This window comes from Jaculus jaculus, chromosome 6, assembly GCF_020740685.1.
Source record: "Jaculus jaculus isolate mJacJac1 chromosome 6, mJacJac1.mat.Y.cur, whole genome shotgun sequence".
Lineage (NCBI taxonomy): Eukaryota > Metazoa > Chordata > Mammalia > Rodentia > Dipodidae > Jaculus > Jaculus jaculus.
Window position 1 is genome coordinate 154,076,575 of NC_059107.1, and position 12,856 is coordinate 154,089,430.

The 12,856-nt window shown below is 52.4% G+C and overlaps 1 protein-coding gene across 1 annotated transcript in view; it reads right to left on the minus strand.

Moving 5' to 3' along the window:
* Positions 1-9,087: 9,087 nt before the first annotated feature.
* Positions 9,088-12,856, minus strand: part of Cacng2 (calcium voltage-gated channel auxiliary subunit gamma 2) — a 145,038-nt gene continuing 141,269 nt past the window's right edge. The window contains exons 3-4 of the mRNA XM_045153276.1: positions 10,789-10,929; positions 9,088-9,701 (exon numbers count right to left, since the gene is read on the minus strand). Coding sequence (XP_045009211.1) covers positions 9,166-9,701; positions 10,789-10,929 — 677 coding nt within the window. The 3' untranslated portion in view covers positions 9,088-9,165. The remainder of the gene's footprint in view (positions 9,702-10,788; positions 10,930-12,856) is intronic.

A 12,856-nucleotide genomic window follows, 5' to 3' on the forward strand; every position in this document is an offset into this window, starting at 1 on the left:
GCGACAGACACAGAGAGAAAGACAGATAGAGGGGGAGAGAGAGAATGGGCGCGCCAGGGCTTCCAGCCTCTGCAAACAAACTCCAGATGCGTGCGCCCCCTTGTGCATCGGGCTAATGTGGGACCTGGGGAGCCGAGCCTCGAACCGGGGTCCTTAGGCTTCACAGGCAAGCGCTTAACCGCTAAGCCATCTCTCCAGCCCTTAAAAAATATTTTATTTATTTACTAGCAGATACACACACACACACACACACACACACACACACACACAGAGTATACGGGTGCACTAGGGCTTCTAGTCACTGCAAACCAACTCCAGATGCATGTGCCACCATGTGCATCTGGCTTTATGTGGGCACTGGGGAATTGAACCAGGGCCATTAGGCGTTGCAGGCCAAGCCCCTTAACCGCCGAGGCCCCTGTCCGTCCCTGTGTCCAGCTTTACATGAAAAATTGAACCTGGGCTGGCAGACAATGCAAGCAAACACCTTTAGCCACTGAGTCATCTGCCCAGCCAGTAATTACGTGATTCTGAACTTGTTAATTTTTCCCCCCTCCTGGTTGTAAGCTGCCAGGGAAGGCACTGTGTCTGTCTTGATTGTTGTCACTTCTGGCATTGAGCAAAGTGAACGTGAGCATGTCATGGGATCTGAATGAATGAATGAATGAATGAATGAATGAATGAGTGACACCAGTGGGGTTTTGCATTGTCTCCGAGAGCCCGTGCGTGAGTGAGTCCCCGTGGCTGAGTCCAGGCTAGGATGGCACTGGGCATGAGGTGGACATGGTCCAAGCGTCAGCTCTCGGGATAGTCACAGCTCAGAATAACAACCTTTGAATCTGGACCCTTCTTCCCTTTTCATTGCCGGCTGAACCTCTGTGAGGGGACAGGGTGCACAGACGGTGGGGGAAGCAATGAAGATAGTGGGCCCACCACAGGTCTCCCCTTCCTTTGGACCTGGCTCTACTGTGTCAGCACCTGTCTTGGTCTCACCACGGTGGTTATCGGGGGGCTGACTCAGACGCTTGGCTGGGCAAGCGCCGGCTTGTGCCGCGTTACTGCGTGTCCGACTGCGCGCCCGCGCATCTCTGGCGCTCGTTATTGTCACTGCCCCTTTTCCTCTCTCCCAGGTGCGGCTCGGTGTGTGGCTTGTCACGGGAGGCAGCGCGTGTTTAGATTCCTTGTGTAAGATCGTGCAGCTCTCCCCAGTGGCTAGAGGAAGGTGAACTGTGGCCGAGGGCTCGAGAGCCCACCTTGTTAACTCTCCTGTGGCCAGGCCTCTCTGTGCCCAGTTTCCAGCTCTGCACAAGGGGATCTTCATGCCAGCGTCACTGTGGCAGTGTGATTTGGAAGTGTCTGTCATGCTGTAGGGTCTTGGTAAATCCCAATTTACCTGTTACCCAGCACTTGGTAGATGAATGTAGAAAGATTGTTAGTTTAAAGCCAGCCTGGGTCAAATAGGGAACTTGTATCTCAAAAAAAAAAAAAAAACCCAATGATGTTAGGAATGTAGCTCACTGGTAGATTTTGATAGCGTGCTTCCCTAACAACACACACACACACACACACACACACACACACACACACACACTTGCTCACACACTAAACAGGTGTCCAACCAGGGAAGGCTTTGACAGCTGTCTTGTGAGGGCATTGGGGAGACACAGAAGGATTGAAGGGCTTTGAATGGGACAGTGACATCGAGAAACTGAGGTTTAGTTCACGTCATACCCTCTGCTTACCCCCTGGCTGGCCACGACCTCTGTTCTCTCTGATATTGGCATTCAAGTTCACCCCGTGGCTCTTCCCGTTGCTTGCATCAGACTTCCTGATGTGGGGGATGGAAGGAACGCTCTCCCCTCCTTCATGCCTCTTGGTCTTACTGGCCTCCTCCCCGGAGCTGCCTCCTTTCCCACTCAGAGCTCTGGCGACTGAGAGATGCCTGTCTTCCAGCCACTGTTGCTCCTGAACCCCAGGGGACTCTTCCATGCTTCCTCTGAGGACACCCAGGAAAGAGGGTGAGTGGGAGCATGGGAGAGGGAGGCTGCGAAAGAGGGAGCAAGAGAGAAGGTGGGGGTAGAGATAGAAAGCCAGCCTAGAGTCGGGCGTGGTGGCGCACGCCTTTAATCGCAGCACTCAGGAGGCAGAGGTAGGAGGATCGCCGTGAGTTCGAGGCCACCCTGAGACTACATAGTGAATTCCAGGTCAGCCTGGGCTAGAACAAAACCCTACCTTGAAAAACAACCACAAGAACAAAAAATGTTTGGGTCAACTGACGTCACATTGCCCTCCTGTGTCCTGTGCACAAGTCCTTGCTATGCCCACACACATGCATGCCCAGTTGGCCCAAGTCGCACAGACGAGGGGAGCAGGGAGTCGTGTGCGGAGGCCACGTGTGCCTTCCACCCCTCCTGCATGCGTGCCAAGCCCCATGACAGCCCTTTCTTCTTTCCTCACAGCAAATCTTTTCCCTGTCTCTGCCTTTAACCTCTACTTAGAACTTTCTGCAGGAAAGCCTGGGTTCTAGTCACTGCTGTGCTCTTGGGAGCAAGATCAAGGCTTGGTGGAGAGAACATGGTTGACAAATGCAGACAGACGGAACGAGTGTGATATGTGAGTGGGTTGTATGTGGAACACACACGCATGTGGACACACACTTGCACATGCGTTTGGGCATGGATGTGTCTCTTTGGGCATGGAGTGAGCCTATATGCTCACAGGTTTCTGCAGATTTGGTCTGTGATATGCTCATATGTCTAACAACCTATCATTTATGATTAAAAACAAATCCCTGCTTTGTAAGCGTTCTGTGGTGTGAATGTTCCCACCGTGTCCACTTCAAGCTGCCCAGGTGATGTCATCAGGCACAGAGTTGGGAAGAGATTCCTGCAAGTTGGCCCATAGGAGCCATAGGGCCTGGCTGCACCCTTGGTGACCGGCATTTGTGTCTGTTGGGGGCAGGCCAAGTCCCTCCTGCGGCTGGCCAGGAGACACTTCCTTGCTCTGTGTTGCTTGGAAGCTGATCCTAACTGATGCTCCTCGTTAGGCCTCAATGCCCAAGGGGACCGTACATGCCTCAGCCCTGCATCAGCAGGCTTGTGAGGGGCAGGATGGAGAGGATGGACCATCTCACAGTCACAGCAAGGAGCCAAGTCTTTGAGCCTGAGGGTTTGCTTGGCTTCTTCACACAACTCCCTACTCACCTTGCCTGTGTGACTCGGGCTCTCTCTGCATGGGTGTGCGGGATGGAAGTGTATCTCAGCCCTCCATTACAATGGTGGCCTGCAGGGTAGAGGAGAGAGAGGCTGGGGACCCAGGCTGCTGAAGTCAGTATGCTGGGCACATGACTTTTCCTCTGTAGCCTCCATCTGAGGCTTTAGTTCATAGGGGTCAGGTTTTCACAGCGAGCTTTGTGGCCCCTGATGAGATTCCTCTCCCCCCTTGGCCCCGCCCCCCCGCCAGAGCCAGAGACCTAAGGTGTGGTTTGCAGTATCGGGGAGTCTCCATTCAAAAGCCACAGAGAGGGCTGGAGAGATGGCTTAGCGGTTAAGGCGCTTGCCTTGAAAGCCTAGGAACGCATGTTCAAATCTCCAGGTCCCATGTAGCCAGATGCACATTGATGCAAGTGTGCAATGTCACACATGTACACAAGTGGGCACACGTGTCTAGAGTTCACTTGCAGCAGCTGAAAGACCCTGGTGCACCCATTCTCTCTCTCTCTCTCTGTCTCTTTCTCTCTCTCAAAAATAAAATAATAAAATAAAACACAGGGAGGCTCCACTGCCACTAGACAGTGCCAGGGACCCTAAGGGTTCTGGACCCTACTTTGGCTCTGCTCAGACCAGAAGATGCAAGACCTCTGTCCAAGGAGATGGGCTCACCCTGATGCCCACCTTTCCAAGCCCCTGTTTGGTGTCTACTGCCCTGGATTTCTGCTGGAAGGGTTCCTCTGAGCTGGCTTCCAGGCATCTGTCCTTCTGAAGGGTGGGTTGTTTTTTCTGGTACGCTCAGTGTATGTCCCCTCAGTGGGAAATGTCCTGATCAGGAATGGAGATGGGCTGGGGAGGGAAGAGATCATGCTTCAAGTCTTGCTTTTGCTGTCACTGTGGGGCATGGGACTCAGGACAGGGTGAGAATTCGGGACCCTTTTGTCACGGAGACTTGTGGTCAGCCGCAATGGAAGAGAGCACATGAAGAAACTGTCCATTTCACTCAGCTGTTGGCATTTTATGGTACACAAACCTCTGTTGGTGGTCTTGCCCTGAACCTTGGTGGATGTTTGAGATGAGATTGGAGAGAAGACTGGGATTTATGGAGAGTTTGGTGATGTGGCCCCCAGGAACTGGGGCTGAATTGAGCCATATGTTCTCTGAACAGCACTCCTTCCTATAGTCAACTTTTGGGGCCTCTCTCCTTTTTGGGTCTGTTTGGCTCTGGTCTCATTCCCTTTCTCCTCAGCCCCAGGAGATGGACTCTGACTCAGCTTTTTGCCTTGACTTTAGCCAGTGATTTTTCCATAAGAGTCCCCTTTCCACCTCCCAGGGCTCAAGTGGCAGCCTTGGCCCTTATCAGTGTTGGGATTGTGGTATCTGGTACCCCACACTCCCCAGCATTGAGTGATGTATTGTGGCTGTGTCTTCAGTGACTTGGATGTCCCCATACATCACTATCCTGGCTCTCTCCAAATGGCAATGTTAAAAATAACCAGGCCAGGGCTGGAGAGATGGCCTAGTGGTTAGGGCGCTTGCCTGCGAAGCCTAAGGACCCAGGCTCGACTCTCCAGATCCCACTTAAGCCAGTCGCACAAGGTGAGGCAAGCGCAAGGTTGCACATGCCCACTAGGTGGCGCAAGTGTCTGAAGTTCGATTGCAGTGGCTGAGACCCTGGCACACCAATTCTCTCTCTCTCTCTAAAAAATAACAAATAAAAATGATAATAAAAAATAACCAAGCCAGTGAATTCCAGCCATGTCAACAGAGGGGAGCTGTGCCTTCGCAATGGGTAAAGAAGGCTTTCAGAGAGGGGTCCAGGGGGCTGCAGTCTTCTTAGAGCATTGCATGTGCCTCCACTATAAGCCAGCCCTGATCAGTTTTCTGGCTTGCTTTTCATGTCAGCCAGCATCCACTGGGCATTTACCTGGCCTCTTGGTGAAGGCCAACAGATTCAGGAAAATGATGAGCAGGCAGGGAAGAGAAGCCTTGGAAGAATGGAGGAAGACACCTTTCATAATTGGCCAGGAGATAAGTGTTTTCTTGTTCACCGTCCGAGTCTCAGGGGCAACCCTGCCAACTGCCATCCAAGTGCCAGGAATAGTTACGAGGGGATTCATGGCTTTGGGAGCTGGGAGATCCTACGCCATGGCCTCAAGTCCTCCCTGAGATTTGCTTTAAATGCAATGTTAAGAGTTGGGAAAGCAATTCAAGAAATTCATTTGGGCTGGGGAGATGGCTTAGTGGTTAAGACGCTTGCCTGCAAAGCCACAGGACTCAGGTTCGATTCCCTAGGATCCACGTAAGCCACATGCGCAAGGTGGCACACGTGTCTGAGTTTGTTTGCAGCGGCTGTAGGCCCTGGTGTGCCCATTCTCTCTGCCTCTCTCTCAAATAAATAAATTAATTAACCAAAATAAAAAAGAAATCCATTTACATGAGGACCAAGCTATAAAAAAAATCTTTATTTCATGTACCAGGATTTTTTTTTTTAGGTTTCCGCTTTTTAAAATTTTTTCTGTTAACAGTCTGAAAAAAAAAAAAGGACCCACCAAGAAAATAAAATGGAAGTTGGTTTCTTGAACTGATTAGAGCTGGGTGTGAGCATTCAGTCATCTTAGGAAGCAGCGCCCAGGGGTCCCATCCCAGTCCCTTCCCCTCCAGATCCCCCTTAGCCTTTTCTTGGCCAGCCCAGCTGGTATCGTGTCTCACCCCAAAATCCTCTTTCAGGTGACCTGGCCCTTTGTTGCTTGGGAAGAAGTCTGGTTGCTGACCAAACGCTCGGCTCAGCTAGAGCTCAGAGGCTGGTGCCAGGGTTTCTCTGTGGATGGGGTGGCTTGCTTTCTCAGACCTTTGCTTGTCCTTAGGCCTCCATCCACTGTGTTTTAGAATCTGGTGGGGCACGGGCAAGACTGGGCAGGGACAGATAGGTTGTCATTTCTGCCCAGTCTGGAAGATTCTTGGTGGTCACCACACATTGATTGGCCCTGGGGTCTTGCACATCTGGGCCCATAGGATGTCTTATGCTGGGGGCTGAGTTTGGAGCTCCAGCCGAGGAGGACTTGGGAAGAAAACTTTCTTTCTTTCTTTCTTTTTTCCAGACACAAGGCAGGAAGTGACAGAACCCTTACTAGCCACACCGTCCAACTCCCAACAGCAACTTTCAGCTCTGTGAGAACCCTCAGGGCAGGCTGGGGCTGCCTGCGTGCTGGAGGCTGGCTGCGGGGGGCTGCAGGCCACTGGGACACGGCTACCTTGGATTTCACTGTCTGAACTGACCTTGTTGCTCTGGGGAAGAAAACATGGAAACCTGGGCTGACTCTGCAACTTACTGGGGGGGAGGGTTCAAGTTTAACTCTGGGGCTGATGCTCCCCTGGGAGCACATCCTGCTACGTTGTCCTCTACCTAGAGGGAGAGCTGCCACCCAGCAAAGCTCAGGGGACCGTCTGTTTCTTGGCTCTAAAGAGCAAGGGTCCCTTCTCTCAAGAAAGCCTTCTTCACTCTATGACACAGGGGGGAGGTGGAGGCAGGGGTTGGGGGAGTAGAGCAGTTAAGAAGGGACACAAAAATGAGAAGTGGCTTTGGGGGACTCTGTGTCTCCCTCTCCCCCTGTCTGTATGGCAGGATAGGTTGGTTCACGGATGTGAATTTTTGCTTCGACATTGGATTGGGGGGGTGAGGTTTGGGGAGCACAGTGAGGAGGTACATGGTGTGTGTGTGTGTGTGTGTGTGTGCATGTGTGTGTGTGAGAGAGAGAGAGAGAGAGAGAGAGAGAGAGAGAGAGAGAGAGATTGATTTTGAAGTGCTGCTAGAATTGTCCTGGTCATCTCTGGGCTGATGGAAGGTCTTACCAGTCTCAGACACACAGTGTAGGGAGGGACCTCTGGCATTCACGTGAGTCTGTCCACATGCTGACACAGGGAAGCCGAAACCCAGAGAGACCATCTAGCAATGAAGTCTGGCATCCAGGCAGGTATCCTTCCATTGCATGCGAGGGTGGTGCACATGGGAGTACGTGTGTGTGTGTGTGTGTGTGTGTGTGTGTGTGTGTGTCGCAGTGCACACGATACCATGGAGAACACATGGGCGCACAAGGCCGGCGTGGAGTTCTTGAGTTGGTTTCCATGGCTTTGGGTATGAGCCAGCTGCCTCTGAGACACTCCCTTGGCTTTGTGTGGCATGGAGGGTCTGCACTGAGCAAGTGACCCTGAGTGATCACAGGGCTGGGCTTAGGGGACTGTGGGTGGGAGAGGGATGGACGGTCCCCTCTGTCCACCAGCAGCTCCTTCTGCTGGCAAGAAGAGACCTTGCCTGTACACCCCGGAAGCTGGTGGGCCCTTTCTCTTCTCTCTAGCTCTATGCCCAGCTCACATCTCTCCCAATGGGTTTTGTTTATTTTATGCTTTTTTTTTAAATGGACGTCTATATTTGTTTTCTGTTTTGTCGTTATAAGTTCCCTGCTAAATTTTAAGTCCCCCACCCACCCCAAATTTTGTTTTCACAGTTTAAAGCTGGAAAAGAATTAAAAGAAAAATACTATCTGATTTTCTTGCAAGTAAATCCACTTATTATATATTTACATTTATTTATAGTCTGTGGTTTTTTTATTTTTTAAAAAAAATCACCACTTGTTTTTCCTTTTTTTCTTTTGTAAAAAGAAACCTTTTTGCAGAGTCATTGTTGGACTCCCTGGGCCCGCAAGGGGGGTGTCAGTGAGTCCAAGGACCTCTAAAGGGTCAAAGAGCCCCCTTCCCAGGGGGGGCAGGGGGGCTGTGAGTGTGTGTGGGGGTCCACCATCGCCCCAGGGTCATCAAGTGGCCCTGAGGTGAGGGGTGAGGAGGGACGGCTGCTTTATCTCCCCTGGGGGTGGGTGTCTCCTGACCCCAAGGGCAGGAGCTTGGGGTTGGTGACCCCACAAGGCTCCCCCTGAGGATTCCAGGGATCCGGCTTCTTGGTAAGCCACCAGCAGCCATCCCTTCTCCTTCCCTTTCCTCAAGGCCTGGGAAGTCATCACAGTGGGTTAAGGACCATTAAGGACTGGGCACCTGGGGCTGAGAGGCCCCAGGTACACCCGCCTCCAGGCACCTAATGGATGGGGGGGACCAAGGGCTTGGGGTCACCTGGAGGCCTGCAACTGCCCCTTAGGTGCTGGGTGGAGCTGGCTTTGGAGCCACCAAGTTTCTCCAGTGTCCCAGGGACCCAGCCAGGAGCTCCAGGGACCTGGCAGGGACCACAACTCCCCTGGCCCTGGGGGCCCTGAGTCTCCACCCCCCACTCTCCCTGGGAGGCAGGGCCCACTGGGCCCGCTGGGATTAAAGGGAATAGAATACAGTTCATTTTTAAAACTCTCCCTGCAGTTAAAAAAAAAAGGCAACATAAACCCCTAATAGATACTGAGAACAGTCCTCTTACTTCCTTTCTTATCATTAAAAAAAAATTTTTTTGCTTTACATCATCTTGGTTCCCTTTTATTTTTCATTTAAATTGGTTTTATTAAATGTTAAAATAATGGTACATGGGAAATCATGCATTTTTCTTTTAGATTTATTTTCTATTTTAATTTTTATCCCTCTTGCTTTTTAAGTTAGTCTTCCCTCGGTTATATTTTTTCCCCCCCCCGCATAGCCTGTGTGTGGCTTGTGTCTTTGTTCCTCTTATATTTTGTTCATTTTTTTTTAAATTTACTTGTTATGTTTTTCTCTTTTTTTGTTTTTTTTTTCCTGTTGTTTTTGTGTTTTTTTTTGTCGTTTTTTTTTGTTTTTTTTTTTTGTTTTGTTTTGTTTGTTTTTGCGTGTGGAAGGTCTCCCCCGCCCCGCCCCGCCCCCCCCTCCGCTGTGGGCGGGTGGGTGGGCGGGTGGGTGGGTGGGTGGTGTGGTTTCCCTCTCCCCCCCCCCCCAACTTTCCCCTGCCCTTGGGCCCAAGCATCCCGGGGGTCCTTCCCGGGTCCCACGGTCTTCATACGGGGGTGGTCCTACGGTTGGCTGTGTTGGCGTGGAGAGAGTCCTTGCTCTCCTTCTGAATACAGTTGTGGACCTGGAGGAAGCTGTTGTCCCTGTCCGAGTTGTAGGTGGCGGTGGGCGTGGTGGCAGCCTTCAGCGGGTCCCTGCTGAGGGTGTACATGGAGATCTCGGTGGACGGCAGCGTGTTGAAGGCCTTGATGCCCACGGGCGAGGCGTCCCTGGAGTGCGAGGGCTCGGTGGAGCGCGAGCTGGAGCGGCTGCGGCGCTGGTAGCGGTAGCGGTAGCTGGGGATGCGCGTGATGGCCGAGGCCTGGAGGTAGTCCGTGGCGCGGGCCGTGGCCCGCAGCTGTTTGTGACGGTCGATAAACATGTGCACGGCCAGCACCCCGACCATCTCGGCGATGATGAAGGACAGCGCCCCGAAGTAGAAGGACCAGCCGTACGAGTAGCTATTCTTTTTGGAGTCGCTCTTGGACGGGTCCCCGGCGTTGGCCGATATGTACACGATGATGCCGATGATGTTGCTGAGACCTGGGGAAGGGGGGGGGTGGAGGGGGGGAGGGGACGGTGTGGGGGGGGGGCGGGGAGGAGCGTGAGAAGGAGCATCGAGATAAAGCGCCCCGAGTTGTCCATCTGAGTGGGGTGCTCCCAGCGTCGGATGGACTGATGATGGATGATGGGGTGTTGGAGGCGGGGGAGGGGGGGTGGATGTTGCAGCGCGGGGAGGACCCTGGAGGCTTTGTGAACAATTCAGGGAGATCGTACCATCTTGCCATCTTATCACGCGGGCGATTCAGGGAGCCGTGAACGGAAGGGCTGGTGGAGATGGAGGCCCCCCGGGGGAAGAGGAGAAGAACTGGAGCATCCTAAGGGATGGACTAGGACCAGTTCTCCCTGCTCAGTGCCTCATAGTTTCCATGCGAGGAAACAGCGAAGGGCGCAAAAGGATTGGCAACTAGGGTGGCAGGGGACAAGGGGCAGTGACCTCAGTGTGAGTCCTCCAGCCTGGACACTGGAGGGAAGGAGAGGCGGGGAGGAGTCGGTGAGCGCCGGCAGGGTGTCCACGGGATGTGGGGAGTGCCCTTGAGGTGTCAGAAGGTCTTTTGTTTGTTTTGTTTTGCTTTTGTAGGGTCTCCCTGTAGCCCAGGCTGACCTGAGATTCACTATGTATAGTCTCAGGGTGACCTCGAACTCATGGCGACCCGCCTACCTCAGCCTCCTGAGTGCTGGGATTAAAGGCGTGCGCCACCACGCCCAGCTAGAGGGTCTTATTAAACAGCTCATGTTAGGGGCTCTTTCTCCTGGCGTCTGAAGCCCGTGGGATGGGTCATGTGACCATGCCTGGAATCTGGCTCTGGGACCTGCCCTCTCCCACCTGACTAGGTTCATGAAGGGGCACTCCTCTTTGGCTTCCAGTGAGCATCACACAGGGGTTCAGGGAAGGGTGGGGTCCCTGGTTGCCCCCCCTCCTCCATATGGTCTGTTGCCAGCATGGGAGATACCCCGTGCCCCAGGTCCTGCGGGCCCAAGCTTTGGATGCCCCTTCCCCTCTGAGCTGGTTCTTGGGGTGCCCCCTCCCCTCTGAGCTGGTTCTCTGGCTATGTGGCTGGGGCAGCACCTGCAGACACGAAGAAGATGCCAGCGCTGAGGATGATGTTGTGGCGGGTCTTGTAGAACTCGCTGGCTGCTATGCAGAGGCCGCCCATGAAAAGCAGGATCACACTCAGGATCGGGAAGATGCTGGAGGCCCTCACGGCCCCTGTGGAACACGGAGCACAGACAGTCAGACGGGGAGAGAAGGGCATATCCCCTGTGGGGATGGGGAGGTGGGGGGGATGGAGAGACACATGTGGGGGAGCCCAGGCCAGACAGTAGTTCTCGAAGTGTTAAAACTTTAAAGGTGGAAAAGAAATCTCTGAGCTGGGCATGGTGGTGCTCCTCTTTAATCACAGTACTTGGAAGGCGGAGGTAGGAGGATGGCAGTGAGGTTGAGGCCAGCCATGGCTACAGAAGAAATTCCAGGCCAGCCTGGGCTACAGTGAGACCCTGCTTAAAAAAAAAAAAAAGAAAGAAAAGAAAAGGAAAAGAAAAAAGAAAAACTAACTGGGCCAGGGCGGGGGTGGGGGACAAAAACGACCAACTAACAGGGTTGGAAAGATTTTCTCAGAGGTTAAGGTGCTAGCCTGCAAAGCCTAATGACCTGAGTTTGAGTCTCTAGTATCCACATACCCAGATGCACAAGGTGGCACATGTGTGTGGAGTTCATTTGAAGTGGCTGAAGGTCCTGGCATGCCCATTCTCTCTTTCTATCTATGTCGCTCTCTGCTTGCAAATACATACATACATAACTAAATAATTAAGTAAAAACAAGCCAGGTGTGGTGGCGCACACCTTTAATCCCAGCACTCGGGAGGCAGAGGTAGGTGGATCGCCATGAGTTCAAGGCCACCCTGAGACTACATAGTGAATTCCAGGTCAGCCTGAGCTAGAGTGAAACCCTACTTCAAGAAAATGAAAAAAAAAAAAAAAAAAAAAAAAAGGGCTGGAGAGATGGCTTACTAGTTAAGGCAATTGCCTGTAAAGCCAAAGGACCCAGGTTCAATTTCCCAGGACCCATGTAAGCCGGATGCAGAACGTGACACATGCATCTGGAGTTTGTTTGCAGTGGCTGGATGCCATGGTGTGCCCACTCTTTCTCTCTCTCTCTCAAATAAATAAATAAAAATAAAATACTTTTTAAAAAATTTTTTTATTTATTTGAGAGCGACAGACACAGAGAGAAAGACAGATAGAGGGAGAGAGAATGGACGCGCCAGGGCTTCCGGCCTCTGCAAACGAACTCCAGACGCGTGCGCCCCCTTGTGCATCTGGCTAACGTGGGACCTGAGGAACCGAGCCTCAAACCGGGGTCCTTAGGCTTCACAGGCAAGCGCTTAACCGCTAAGCCATCTCTCCAGCCCAATAAAATACTTTTTTTTAAAGAACCAACCAACCAACACACACACACACACACAAATAAAAAACAACAAACCCATCAAAGAATCCTTCTGCCACCCCCCCAAAAAAACTCTCAAAGTTTCCCCCCCAAAACCCCCCAAAAGATCAAATCAGTGGGGTTGGAAGAGAGCGGGAATGCTGAGGGCAGAACACCCGGGCAAGGTGTGATGTGAGAGGCAGAGCTCAGTGAAGGTCAGAGCATGGAGGTTTCAAAGGGTCTTTGGACAATAGCTCTCCAACTTCTGTCTGGCAGCCAATCACATCAGGCCCTGGGCTGGCTCCTAGGTCTGGGAGCTGTGTCCAGGCTGGAGATGCAGACCAGGGAAAGGACACTTGCCTCCGACGCTGAGGTTGCCCCAGTGGCTTCTTCTTCCTGTGTTGTTTTTGTGGAATTAGGAATGGACCCCAGGACCGGGTCCTTCCTAAGCAGCACTATATTCGTGAGCTACAACCCTAGATCTCTCTCTCTTTTCAAGGTAGGGTTTCACTCTAGCCCAGGCTGACCTGGAATTCACTAGGTAGTCTCAGGGTGGCCTCAAACTCACTGCAATCCTCCTACCTCGGTCTTTCAGGTGTTGGGATTAAAGGTGTGCACCACCAGACCTGAGTCTTTTTTTTTTTTTTTTTTACATTTTTCATTTATGTATTTGCGCATGTGCAAGTGTGTATGGGCATGCCAGGGCTTCTTG